This window comes from Lampris incognitus, chromosome 16 (genome assembly GCF_029633865.1).
Source record: "Lampris incognitus isolate fLamInc1 chromosome 16, fLamInc1.hap2, whole genome shotgun sequence".
NCBI lineage: Eukaryota > Metazoa > Chordata > Actinopteri > Lampriformes > Lampridae > Lampris > Lampris incognitus.
The window spans coordinates 18,597,870-18,611,982 of NC_079226.1; the positions used below are offsets into that span (position 1 = coordinate 18,597,870).

The following is a 14,113-nucleotide window of genomic DNA, read 5'->3' on the forward strand; positions in this document are numbered from 1 at the left end:
TTACTCCTATGTTGCCGTCTTACAATTTGATTAATGGAAGCGTGTCGTTTCCCACGAGTAAAACTGGGCAAAAAAAAAAAAAAACCATGTTCCACTTGAGACACAAATTAATCCATCACAGTGGATCTGGTTGCAGATTTGCGGCCGTCAAGAGGCGGGGGATAATTTGTTGGTACGGGGCTTTATGTCTCATCTCTAAAAATAACTCCTTCATCTGCATTTCATCATGAGTCATCCCTAATTTATCGGTAAATGGGACTGTAAATTCAGTTTATTGCTGTTCGGTGTAAATAAGAGCGTCTTCCTAGAAAGAGATTAAAATAATATCCTACTGTGCATGCACCGCCAAGGAGTCCCACAGAGAGCAAGACATCGGGGAAGGAAACTTTCCTCACCTTGCTGAATGTCCTTCATCTCCAGATGGAGACTGGATATGAGAATGCCCACCGCCTGCGAGCGCTTCCCATCTAACAGCTTGATGATCTGGTAGAGAGCGAGAGAAATCAAATGGGCAAGTCATGTGATCAGTAGTTGGACAGAAGAAGCTCTTCCTGTTTATAATGATCATAGTAATGGTACAACGGCGGTACAGATTTCCCTGAACATCGATGCCTGCTCCCATTCACGCAGGACCCCATGCAGCAAGCATCCCTTAACATGTCAGGGAAAGACTGCGTGTGTGGACGAGGTAATAGATACAACCCCATCAACCCATAACGTGTCTTTCTCAAGACTGATGACTATGATAACAACATGGTTATAACATGGTTATAACATGGCCGAAGCATTTTATGTATTCAATATTTACAATACACTACGCTAAGGACATCTTGAGTGCATTCTTTATACTAGTCGTATCCAGACCATCAAAAAAAAAGAAAAGATTACAGACATGTAGTGTATGTACATGTAGTCAAGTAATGTAAATCCAGTAAAAAAAATAACTGTCCATCACTGTGCAACAGACACACAGGAGTTTTCTCCATTATCATACCATAGCTTTCAAATTCCAACAAAACACTGCAACTATTCCATACAGTTAAATCTACCCAACCTAAAGTGTGAAATCACACTTTCCTCCAAACAAGGACATACTTCTGATTATTCAAGCGACGGCAATAACATAAAACAAATGAGACAAAGCGGACGCTGGGTTTTATTTTCTGCTCGGAGACGCCAGGGCGAAAATCACTTAGTGCCGTTGCCAGCTGGAGGAGCTGATGATAGATGAGGAGAGGAACGGTCACTCTAAATAGTCGACGAACACTCTGGTCTGACCCGTTAATGAGCATATATATCAACACACACTGTCATAGCCCGTACTGTGACGCAAAGGATTGGGAAACGCAAATGCATGCTGTTGAGACACCACTTTGTCGGGGCGCATCAGTCACGTGGTTTCGCGGAAAAAAACAAAACAAAATTTACACCCAGTTCCTCTGCAGCATCTGTGTGATATAATCACAAAATATCAACGCGTGTGAAAGTACAAAGGCAAAAATTGCACCATAAAAGGACAGTCTAGAAGAGCTAGGAAACAAAAAGTAGGACTTTTATAACAAACTATAAATTCACAGGATTTTTATTTGTGCCTACACATGGTCACAATTACTTATGACTGAATGCCATAAAGCCAGAGAGAGTTTTGGCAAGGTAAAGGCCCGCTCTAAAAGTTAATGTGTCAGGCTTCTTCATTAGGTATTACGGCGTGCTTGGCTACTGGGCTGTCCAGTGGGAACTGGGGAGCACAAGCCTTAGAAGTGGGTATTGCATTACAGGGCGTTAGTGGGTGCCATGCTGCTTCCAGCTCTATTACCTGGATCACTGGGGATCTCCTACTCTGGGGACTTGAGAAGGCTGCCCAGAGTACCAGGCTTTCCCAACACCTTTAATTAACCACTTTGGACGGGCCACACTAAAAGCGTCCCGGGAGCCCTTCCCGCTCGCTGTGGCTGCAGAACTTGCCAATTAGCCCAAACCGTTAACTTAATGAGAAAAGACAACTGATGCTGAATGCTTGGTTGCAGACACACAGAGCCGGAGAGAGCGGTTTGCCATGCGATGCTGATGCTGAGACAGCCCGTCCGGTGGACTTGAAAGATGACCACTCCCTCCAGTGGACAACGGCAGAACTGCTCAACTCTCTCAGAACTGCTTTCTCGAGCGGGTCTGAGCAATATATATAGTGAGGATGACCAAAGAAGGTAGAGAAATCACGTGACCTGTCACAAAAAGAGAAGCCAAATAAGCACATAAAAACGGGGAAAGAAGGGGGGGCAAAGGGACAACCAGGGCGCCGGTGGTTTGAGTGTAGCAGGTGGCTGATGTCCGCCAAGGTGAGCCGGGTGCACCAGGCTCAGATCAGAGCAAATAGTTTCCCAGCCACTGCTGAGCAGCCAGCTCGGACTGTGGTGACCGTCTGTCTGACTATTTTTCTGACTAACAATAACAACTGTATTAAGACTTCTCATCAATAAACACCTACCGTAACACTCAGCACCAAACCCACCGGGGTTAATCTTACACCCACTCTCCCACGTCATAATAAAAAGCTTCAAGTATGCCTTCAATAAACCCAATATGATTGCTCATAAGTCAAATCTCCAAAGAGCCAGGATTTGTTTGGTTAAGAAGATATGCGATGCATAAACTTGATACAGGCCGAATTTATGTCGGGGAAACTGCTGCTTTATGTTCACCGTGTTAGTGGTGCATCCACACACACACATTTTGTGTGGATGTGTGTGTGTGTGTGTGTGTGTGTGTGTGTGTGGATGTGGGTGTGCATGCTTTCTTAACAGTTCTCGTTGGTTTCTCGATTTCCTCATCTCATCTTCCCCCCGTCCACCTCTCCGTTCATCCCTTTCTCCTCAGATTAGCCATAATCCTCCTATGCGCAGACACGTGCATTTAACCCACCCCTACCCCCACCCCGCCCCACAAACCAGCAACCACGCACACAGGTGCCCGTTCTCCATTGCCTCCTTTACTCAGTGGAGTGAAGCCACATGCCTGCAATTACACCCGGAGTCTAGTTTGGTCTGGAGAGAGGGCTTCTCTGCCATGTCATCCCCTGGGCTTTGATATGGTAATCCGCAGAGAGAAAGGGCTCCAGAGTAAACAAGTGCTTTGATTTTTGCATGGCACACATGATACAGATTAACTCATTCATGGAGGTGTCAGCAACACCCCCCTCCCCATGTTTTACCTTTGGTGTGTAGAGTTGTTGGAATGTCAGGGGAAATGGCTCATATGCATAATGCATACACACACACACACACACACACACACACACACACACACACACACACACACACACACACACACACACACACACACACACACACACACACACACACAGAAAGTTTCATTTTCTGCAACTCATCTCCAGTTTACTAAGCACAGCCCCGGGCTGTGTGTCTTAACATGATCTGGCAACACTTTGAGTGAACGCATAAGGATGTGTGAGGACATAAGAGTACCGTCATCTCCCACACGCACTCAAGCACGCACACATACACAAGTACTCCCCTCTCACCCACCACAGATATACATATTCTCCTGCACAACACACACACACACACACACACTGGCAAAATAACAAGTACAGACAGTTTGTGCTCTTCATAAAGCCAATGGAGACAGGAGGCAGGGAGTCTGTGTGTGTGTGTGTGTGTGTGTGTGTGTGTGTGTGTGTGTGTGTGTGTGTGTGTGTGTGTGTGTGTGTGTGTGTGTGTGTGTGTGTGTGTGTTGCTTGGTATTGTTAGTCAGACAGAGGGATGGATACCATTGGCTGGTCAGATAATGCAGAGTAAGTTAAGACAGCTATGTTGATTGGTCTAGTCGTCTCCTGTCCTCACGCTAAACGCTGCAGTAGGTCTGGGCTTGTTGGCCAAACGATGGCAGGCTTTTGTTCCCTCTCTCTGTCTGTCTTCCATTTATCCCATCAGCTCTATTTTCTCAGTTATTTTCATTCACTCTACATCCATTTTCACTCCAACTCTTGTCCTCGCCCTTTTCTCCCCCAGCTCAGTGACACCTCCTCTGCATTGTCCTTTTGATTTCCTCCTCCCTGTTCCCTCTTCCTCTGTATCCTCCTTTTCACCTCCCCTTCCTCCTTCCTTTCCTTCCCCTCTAGTCAACAAGTTGGTCATCGGTGGATGATTCAGATGATTCCTATTTAACTGTATAAATTGTTAAGGACGGTAAAGTTATTGTTATTCAGAGGACCTCTCAGTTGAAACGGACTGCCAAGTTGGCTAAAAACAACCACGTCTTTGCAAATTCGCAGTCTTCCTCTGCGAGGAAATCCAAACACAAAGTAAGACAATGTGTATATATGACACTTCTCTATAATTGCCACATTGACGTCTAACTGAACACTAATTTTCAATCTCCACTAATGAGGGATATATGACATTGCAGACAAACGAAAATCTACTCTCGAATAAAAAAATCCCAAACCGTGTTTTTGACTGATAGGATTTTGTTTCCTATAGCGTTACCACTAGCAAGGTCCAATCTCCTCAAAGCTGACACAGGCCTTAGACAGGAGACAGCTGGCGAGATCAGTGTCTGGTTGTGGCTATCTGAGTTGGATCAATGGTTGGGACGGATTGCCGCTTCAGAGTGACCAGACTGAACACAGAGTTCCAGGGATGGAGGCGGAGAGGAGAGCAGCACACACACACACACACACACACACACACACACACACACACACACACACACACACACACACACACACACACACACACACACACACACACACACACACACACACCCCTCTGGAGCCTTAACAAATTGATCAGAACAGGGAATGGGGATGTGTATGGATTTTGGGGGGGTACAGTCTAGGCCAGTGGGCGATTTTGAACCATTTGGATGTGGCATTAAGGACCATGAGGCAGCCAGGATGCTGACACAGCTCTGGCTGCAGCAGAAGTGCAGAGTTGCAGTACTGGACTTCGACTTCAGCAACTAGGCCTGAGCTAGACAGAAAAAATGGTAGATCCCATGGAAAACACAGTTGATCCACTCAACTATGAAGTACCATGGATGTCTGTGGCAAAGAAACAAAGCAAATATAACATGATATCCCAGCTCCTACAAAATGACACCTTTACTAAATGAACATAATTTTGAAGGTCAGATAGCCCTGGTGGACCGCTTTCAAGACCTGACAACCTGGTAACTGCAGGACACAGTCTGGGTAGAAATCAAATCAAATCAAATTTGATCCTTTCCTGGCAAACTTATAATGTAATATCCTGCTTTGTCAGCATTTAAGAATCCAACCACAGAAGCTACAGGTATGTAGCAAGTAAGCTACTTCCAGCTTTAGCTAGCTGCAGTAGGAGAGAAATGCATAGGGCACTCTTGCATGGAAAGTTCCTCCAACCCTACCCCTCATTACTTTCCAAAGAGCGTTCAGTCTAAATTAGTTTAGAAAGAGGTAAAACTGCAAAAGCCAGGAAATTGAGAACAAGCACAGCAGCGTGAAATGAACAGCCAATTCCATGGTACCTTCTTGGTTTTGGCCTTCTTTTCAAAGGTGTCTGCCAGGGGCTTCTTCTTTGGCTGCACTGTGGCCTTGGAGAAGAGTTCCTCAAACTCCTTGGTGTTGATGATGTCTGGCTCCTCCAGCGAACCCCACAGTGTGTTGTTGCTGGAAACAGATGGGGCATTTTAGTCTTGGAGGGTACACAATACATACCGCTGTGAATCAGCACAAAAGCATACCATCATAGCTCGGGTAACAGTGACGACGAGCTGGTCACGGTTGGGATGACAGTGGCTTACAAGGACAACTCCTTCGGGGGAAAGTGGAAACAGCTAGCGTAGTTTGATGTAAAAAAAAAGTGCTCTACTAGAGCTAAACAAATTGTGTAATCTATTTGGAGAGGTTTATTTGATGTTTATTCAGCCTGTCCATTGTTTATTTCCATTTTTCATTTTGGTGCGCAACAAACGTTTGGAGAGAGAGCCCCAAAAGCCAGATAGAAATCTCTTCTTTAAATAGCAGCATTTATGAGCTGGGTGATCGCAATAACAAATGACCACATTGTTCCGGCAAACCCGAGTTTACAAGGCCTGTATGCGTGTTTCTGTAATAAAGGATTATTTCCTTAAAACAAATAACAATATGGGAGGTAGTGTTGTGCTTCACCAGTTGCTGAGTAACATGGAAAAGAAGCAGAAGTCAGAAGGACCTCAGACTTCACACCAACACATCTCTTAACTCTGGACGAGTTGGTGTATCCTTTGCCCTCTTCTCTCATCTTCAGCGCTTCTTAATGGGAGGGACATCCACCGAGGCCCATCCGTAATCAACAGTGAAAACTGCTCAACAATAACCGACTTCATTCAGAACAGCTGATCTTTAAGGATAGATTTCGTAATCCATCATACACCTCTGATAATTCTGAGTTGGCTCATCCATTCATCCATTTTCCAAGCCGCCTTTCCTAATTAGGGTCACGGGATGCTGGAGCCTATCCCAGCAGTCATTGGGCGGCAGGCGGGGAGAGACCCTGGACAGGCCACCAGTCCATCACAGGGCACACAATCACACCTAGGGACAATTTTAGTATGGCCGATTCACCTGACCTACAATGTCTTTGGACTGTGGGAGGAAACCAGAGCACCCGGACGAAACCCACACAGACACGGGGAGAATATGCAAACTCCAGACAGAGGATGACCTGGGATGACCCCCAAAGCTGGACAACCCCGGGGTTCGAACCGAGGGACTTCTTGCTGTGAGGCAACAACGCTAACCACTGGGCCACTGTGCCGCCCGAGTTGGCTCATATATATATATATATACAGCTATCCATCTATTATCCAAACCACTTATCCTGCTCTCAGGGTCATGGGGATGCTGGAGCCTATCCCAGCAGTCACTGGGCGGCAGGTGGGGAGACACCCTGGACAGGCCGCCAGGCCATAACCGGGTTCACACACACACACACACACACACACACACACACACACACACACACACACACACACACACACACACATTCAAACCTACAGACAATTTAGTATGGCCGATTCACCTGACTTACATGTCTTTGGACTGTGGGAGGAAACTGGAGCAGCCAGAGGAAACACACGCAGACACGGGGAGAACATGAAAACTCCACACAGAGGATGACCTGGGATGACCCCCAAGGTTGGACTACCCCGGGGCCTGTGATGGCCTGGCGGCCTGTCCAGGGTGTCTCCCTGCCTGCCGCCCAATGACTGCTGGGATAGGCTCCAGCATCCTCGCGACCCTGAGACTAGGATAAGCGGTTTGGATAATGGATATATATATATATATATATATATATATATATATATATATATATGAAAATTTCTGACGTTACACAAAGTTTTATTTTTAAAGCACTTGACTGAGGCGCTTATCTGGAGTAACTTGTAATTGAGCACAATTGTATAATAAACTTCAATTTCTAAATCACCAAAATGTGGTGCAAAAATCACGGTCAGCAATGACAATGACAATAGTTCCATGACCCAAGAACGATGGAGTAAGATTTAAATGCCGGAACAAGAAATCAAAATAAGCCCTCACGATAGAGGTACAGTAAAAGGGATTCGCTCATGGCTACGCATCAATGCTATAGCTCAGACTTGTGTGTTTATGTCGGTGAAGTCATAACTCCCTCTCCAATGGTCCAGTCATGAAGTCAGTTTTTGGCAAATCACTTGCCTCCAGACAAGACCGTTTTACAACTGGAGAGAGGAGCTTGACTCCATATAACACAAAAGGTTGGCGGGCTCATCCCTGCCTAAATGGCAAAACAATCAACTGCAATGCCAGTGATTCAGTTAGGGTCAAGAAAGTCAATTGTTTCTATTTATCGTTGGCCTCCTGGTGCAATTGTGAAATTATTCATCTCGGGCAGCCAAGAGGCTTTCTGCTGAGGACATAATAATGGCGTCCCAAAATCTTCCCTTTGATTTCATACTGCTTTCACAGCGACTGAGGCATGTAACTCCATTGAACAGCCTTTGAAACCAGAAAACCATGCAGGCAGCTCGGTTGGAAAAGTAAATTATATATAAAACCCATGAAAGCCTTTCATGCGAGACAACTTTGTAATTGACCAGATCATGACTACAATTGAAATTAGAATCCCCCCCCCTTTAAACCTCTGGTCCCTTTTCTTTATGCAGCTTTCCCTAAAAATCTCACTGTGATGCTGACAAATGCAATTGGTGTCTGGGCCCACATTCATACACTTGGCATCATTTCAAAGCTCACAGTGCTTCCTCTCACGAGTCAGACCCTCACACCATTAACAAATATCATACGGTTGATCGGGCGAAAGCTGAACGTCTGACCGATGTAATACCTCTTAACTTGCTCCTCTACTGTAAAATTTATAGTTGGCGTGAAACTGCTGTGGCCTAGTCAGTCAGTCCTCCAGAGCTGACCAGAACCAGACAGAGTGCAAACCACAGCTCAACTTCTTCCACTAATCCAGGCATGGAAATACAAGGCCATAAAGCTGGAAGCCTAGAATCCAGAGGCACCAACCACAGCCACTGGAAATTGACTGTATAATCCACTTACAATTACAGAGCATCTCAGTAGAGCCCCTCAGACTGAGGAGTGTACTATAGCAAGGGACCCTCTGACATCTCTCTCAGAAGGAGTATAGACTGAATGAGAGATGGACAGCATGGGCACCTGGTGTGCAAATTCACACAGCCAGCGCCCAAAAGTGGATTGGCCGCTGCTGTTCACTATTCACTGATTATGTGCAGCAAAATGGGGGCTTTTTCTGTTGTACAATTTGGCAGCTACTATAATATCCTATCTGTGGATTTTGAGAATACCTATACCTCATTTATCGTAAAGATTTAAGTCATAAAGAATTAGATTATTATAATTTGCCAGGACAACCAAGTGCCGCAATGTTTTAGCTACTTGTTTGCAATAGTGCAGATTATCTCAGAAGCTCACAAATGCACATGATAAGGACTCTGCTCCCTCACTGGCTGCCGCTCTACACTCCTGCTCAGAATGTTGATCGTCAGTGGGCTTTTTGGAGCACGGAGATAGAGGAGTGCATCATGGTTGCCGCCATCAGTCTCTGCTCCTCCCCTCTCTGCTATCCTCCACAGGCAATGTTATTTTATTCATTCATTAATTTGCTCATTCATTCATTCTCCCCACTTTGCCGCTACTGAGCGCTGGCTGTGTGAATTGGAACGTGGTGCATGGCACAATGGCTTTGGAGAAGGTGCTTTGGTTTCAGCAGCGGAACATACTTATTGTCCTGGATCTGTATCCTGGTCCAGTACAGAGGCTTCATGGGGCAGGCTGGCTCTACAGCAGGTTTCCGTGGAGCCTTCTCCGCCTGCAGACCAAAGCCCATCATGGGGGGAGGTGGTAGGCCGCAGCCTGGAGGTGGTGGTGGAGGAGGTGGACCGGCTCCATGTAGGCCAGCGGGTGGGGGTGGGGGAGGTGGAGGTGGTGGGCCACCGCCCGGCAGAGTTGGAGGTGGTGGGGCCATGCTGCCAAGCAACGGTGGCGGTGGAGGTGGCGGCGGTAGTCCTGACTGACCTGGCAGAGGAGGAGGAGGAGGAGGAGGAGGAGGGGCAGGAGGAAGTGGGGGAGGGGGAGGGGGTGGACCTGGAATGTTCGGGCATGGTTCAGCCTTGCCCCCCAGGCTCAGCCCGATGGAGTCCAAGTTGAGTTTTTTAGGCACATTCTGGCTTGGGCTCTGGGCGGGCCGGCCGCCCTCACCCTCTGGCATCCTGATGAAGGTTTCCCTGTCAGTCTGGATACAAACATGGCGGAAAGTCTTGGGGGCCAGGTCATCCTCAGTAGACACAGCGACATCGCAAAGATTGCCACGCTCCTGACCTGCACTGCGTGCAAGGTCTCTTCGCATCTTGGCAATGACCCCCTCCAGCAGCGACATGGAGACAGCATGCTCACCGCGCAGCTGGAACATCTGAAGCTCAAAGTCTGCCTGCGAGGAGCCAGAACCAAAACAGGACAGAAAAAAACAAACCAAGACAGTATCAGAGACTCACTCATTTCCATGTATGTGAAGTTACTATATACAGTGTTCTAGTCTAATGCAGCTTTCTAACCAACAACCAACCAACTTGAATGACAGCATACTTAAAGCTTATTCTGTCTCGAATGAAGATTTGGACTCACTGCTGACAAATCATAATTATGTACAAATTACCTTTGATTTATTTCCAACCTCATTTCCCGCTTTTTTTTCCTCCAACGAAATAACTCGCTACATAATGAAAGTTGAATTAATCCGGTCGGTGTTTACTGGACATTTCAAACAATGAATAAGAATCTCGCCAAAAGGAAGTATTGATTTGAGACTGAGAGAAACGGAAATGGTTTTGCAGTGAATCTTGCACATGTTCCTTGTTAACTTGTGGTTCGTTTAGAAAGTTATTTAGGCATGTTTCCATGCTTTCTTGTGGCTCAACAGCATGTGTCTTGGTGTCAGTATCAGCCCTTTATTTTCAAGGTCAGCAGCAGATGGCGGGCTTTAAGATGCAAAGGGCTGAGAAATCAATGTCTGAATCAACAGAAACTCTTGTTAGTCAGTCATTGAGCGGCATCCAAGGTAACAATACTCTAATATGTAAAATATTATGTATTTTTCATCCACCATGGGGGTAGAGCTCCCTTGATTGTGCTGGGAAAGAGAAGAAATTAAACCATTTTGAAAAACGTCTTTATGCATGCTCAATAATCCAGGTAAGGAAATCACAGAAATTTGAATCAGTTCATCTGGACACAACATTTACTGGGAGAAACGTTTCATCACTCGTTCTTTTTTTTTTAAGGTTTTTTTCCCCCCTTTTTTTCTCCCTAATTGTCCATCCATCCATCCATTATCTGAACCGCTTATCCTGCTCTCAGGGTCGCGGGGATGCTGGAGCCTATTCCAGCAGTCATTGGGTGGCAGGTGGGGAGACACCCTGGACAGGCCGCCAGGCCATCACGGGGCTGACACACACACACACACACACACACACACACACACACACACACACACACACACACACACACACACACACACACACACACACACACACACACACACAAACACACACACACACACACACACACACATCACTCATGCCTAGGGACAATTTAGTAATGCCGATTCACCTGACTTACATCTCTTTGGACTGTGGGAGAAAACCAGAGCCCCTGGAGGAAACCCACGCAGACATGGGGAGAACATGCAAACTCCACACAGAGGACGACCTGGGACGACCCCCAAGGTTGGACTACCCCGGGGCTCGAACCCAGGACCTTCTTGCTGTGAGGTGACCACGCTAACCACTGTGCCGCCCCTCCCTAGTTGTATCCAGCCAACTACCCCACTCTTCCAAGCCATCCCGGTCACTGCTCCACCCTCTCTGCTGATCCGGGGAGGACTGCAGACTACCACATGCCTCCTCCGATACATGTGGAGTTGCCAGGCGCTTCTTTTCACCTGACAGTGAGGAGTTTCGCCAGGGGGACGCAGAGCGTGGGTGGATCACGCCATTCTCTCCAGTTCCCCCTCCCCCCTGAATAGGCACCCTGACCGACCAGAGGAGGCGCTAGTGCAGTGACCAGGACACATACCCACATCTGCCTTCCCACCCATAGACATGACCAATTGTGTCTGTAAGGCAAGGCAAGGCAAGGCAAGTTTATTTGTATATAGCACCGTATCATCGCAGAGGTCATTCAAAGTGCTTTACAGACAAAAGAAGAAAAAAAACACTATAAAAGCATAAAATAAGATAAATAAAAGTACAGACAAATTTGATAAAAGTATTGACATGTATAAAACTGAGTTAGCAAAATAAATAAAGTGCCATAAAAACAGTGTGGGGGCCTCTCTCAGATCCTCAGGTAGGGCGTTCCATCTACTTGGGGCGTAAATACAAAATGCAGCTTCCCCTGCTCCAGACCTAACACACGGGATGGTTAAAAGACCACTGCCATCGGACCTGAGAGTTCTTGCTGGTTTGTAAGTAATTAGCATGTCTTTTACATAGTGTGGTGCAAGGCCATTTAGCGCTTTGTATACAATTAACATGCAGGTCAGGTGAATCGGCTGCACTAAATTTTCCCTAGGGGGGTGTGTGTGTGTGTGTGTGTGTGTGTGTGTGTGTGTGTGTGTGTGTGTGTGTGTGTGTGTGTGTGTGTGTGTGTGTGTGTGTGTGTGGGCCCTGTGATGGCCTGGCGACCTGTCCAGGGTGTCTCCCCGCCTGCCGCCCAGTGACTGCTGGGACAGGCTCAAGCATCCCCGCGACCCTGAGAGCAGGATAAGAGGTTTGAATAATGGATGGATGGATGGATGGATGAATGGATTCTAGTTTTGATGGGGAGCCAATGCAGAGATCTAATAACAGGTGTAATGTGTTCATACCCTTTAGTTCTGGTGAGAACACGTGCTGCCACGTTCTGAATTAACTGTAGTTGGCGCACAACGGATTTTGGGAGGCCGGTGAATAGACCATTACAGTCTAGTCTACTTGTTATAAATGCATGGAGTCTGATTTTGATAGAAAGCCCCTTAGTTTTGAAATGTTTTTAAGATGGTAGAAGGCGGATCTTGTGAGATGATTGATGTGGCTCTTAAAATTCAGATCACTGTTGATGATTACACCGAGATTTCTAGCTTCACTTTTGCAAACCAGAGACAGAGAGCTGAGATGAGCTGCAATTCTCTGTCTCTGAGTCTGTGTACCAAAAATAAGTATTTCTGTATTGTCTTTGTTCAGTTGTAAAAAGTTCTCCGACATCCATAGATTAATATCGTCAATACACTGAGGTAGGGAATGTATGGGATCTGGGTCACCAGGAGATAGGGATATGTACAGTTGTGAATCATTGGCATAATTATGGTAATTCACTTTGTGTTTCTGTATAAGACATGTGATCGGGAGAAAATAGAGACTGAAGAGCAATGGGATGCCCGACCAAGCCAGAGGTAACACAGGGATTCGAACCGGCGATCGCCATGTTGGTAGGTAATGGAATAGACCGCTATGCTACCAGGACGCATTTTATCACTCATCTAAGTGACTTCTTCAGTCCCGACTGACTGCAGGTATCCCCACCCTTATAACCAATACAGTGTCATAACGACTGAAACCAACGATCGATTTCATGTGCAAATTGCTGTGACCATTAACTAGAGTTACAATGGCCATGTGTACTATTCACAGAGGGGGGGGGGGATAGGTGCAATCACAGCATTGGAAGATGGAGACAGATGTACAATGCTGATTTGAACGGGGAGTCAAAGAGGCCATCCATGTGAAGAGGAAATGACCATCCATGAACCGGGGGGTGGCTAAGATTACATCTGTCACCATTTTACAATGCTGAGATAGCAACTATTCCCAAAGCCTCTGAATAGTACACATGGCCATCGTAATTCTAGTTAATGCTCACATCAATTTGCATATGAACCCGATCGTTGGTTTCGGTCGTTATGGCAGTGTGTTGTTTATAAGGGATACCTGCAGTTAGTTGAGACTGAAGAGGCCACTTAGATGAGTGATGAAACGTTTCTCCCACTAAATGTTGTGTCCAGATGAACCGATTCAACTTTCTTCTGCCATTTTGTAAAACCATTCAGCGGAGATGTGAAAGACACTCTTCAGACTCGTTTCGGTCAGTCTACCTTGGACGCTTCTGCTGCGCCAAACACTGCCAAGGTAGACAAGAGAGCATGAGCTTTAATGCTCAAGTGACAGAAGCAATTACAATCACGGTTCTCAGTGTGTGTTGAGCCCACTGAATATCCTCTTAAGTCATAAGAGGACTGGAAGGCTAATAACATCTGGAAGGGTATTACAGTACCCAATGCCACTTATTGCTCGGTTTGGAAATAAAACTGCAATCAGGCACATCCATCACCAGCGACAAGCACACATGGAGTTAAGTTTTATTTCCATCGGTAGTCTATCGTAGATACACTCTTCTTTGCAAGGATCAGCTATTTAGTTCTTAATGACCATTATTATATTTTAACTAGTTAACTAGATGGAAATCAGTAATTAATCTCACATGAAAACAATTACTCAAAACGTTTACTTTTAA

General features: G+C 46.1%; 1 protein-coding gene across 1 annotated transcript in view; it reads right to left on the reverse strand.

The window, feature by feature from the left end:
• The window catches only part of LOC130126498 (formin-1-like), an 81,924-nt gene that overhangs the window by 40,200 nt on the left and 27,611 nt on the right, over window positions 1-14,113 (reverse strand). The window contains exons 5-7 of the mRNA XM_056296048.1: window positions 9,289-9,995; window positions 5,527-5,668; window positions 396-483 (exon numbers count right to left, since the gene is read on the reverse strand). Coding sequence (XP_056152023.1) covers window positions 396-483; window positions 5,527-5,668; window positions 9,289-9,995 — 937 coding nt within the window. The remainder of the gene's footprint in view (window positions 1-395; window positions 484-5,526; window positions 5,669-9,288; window positions 9,996-14,113) is intronic.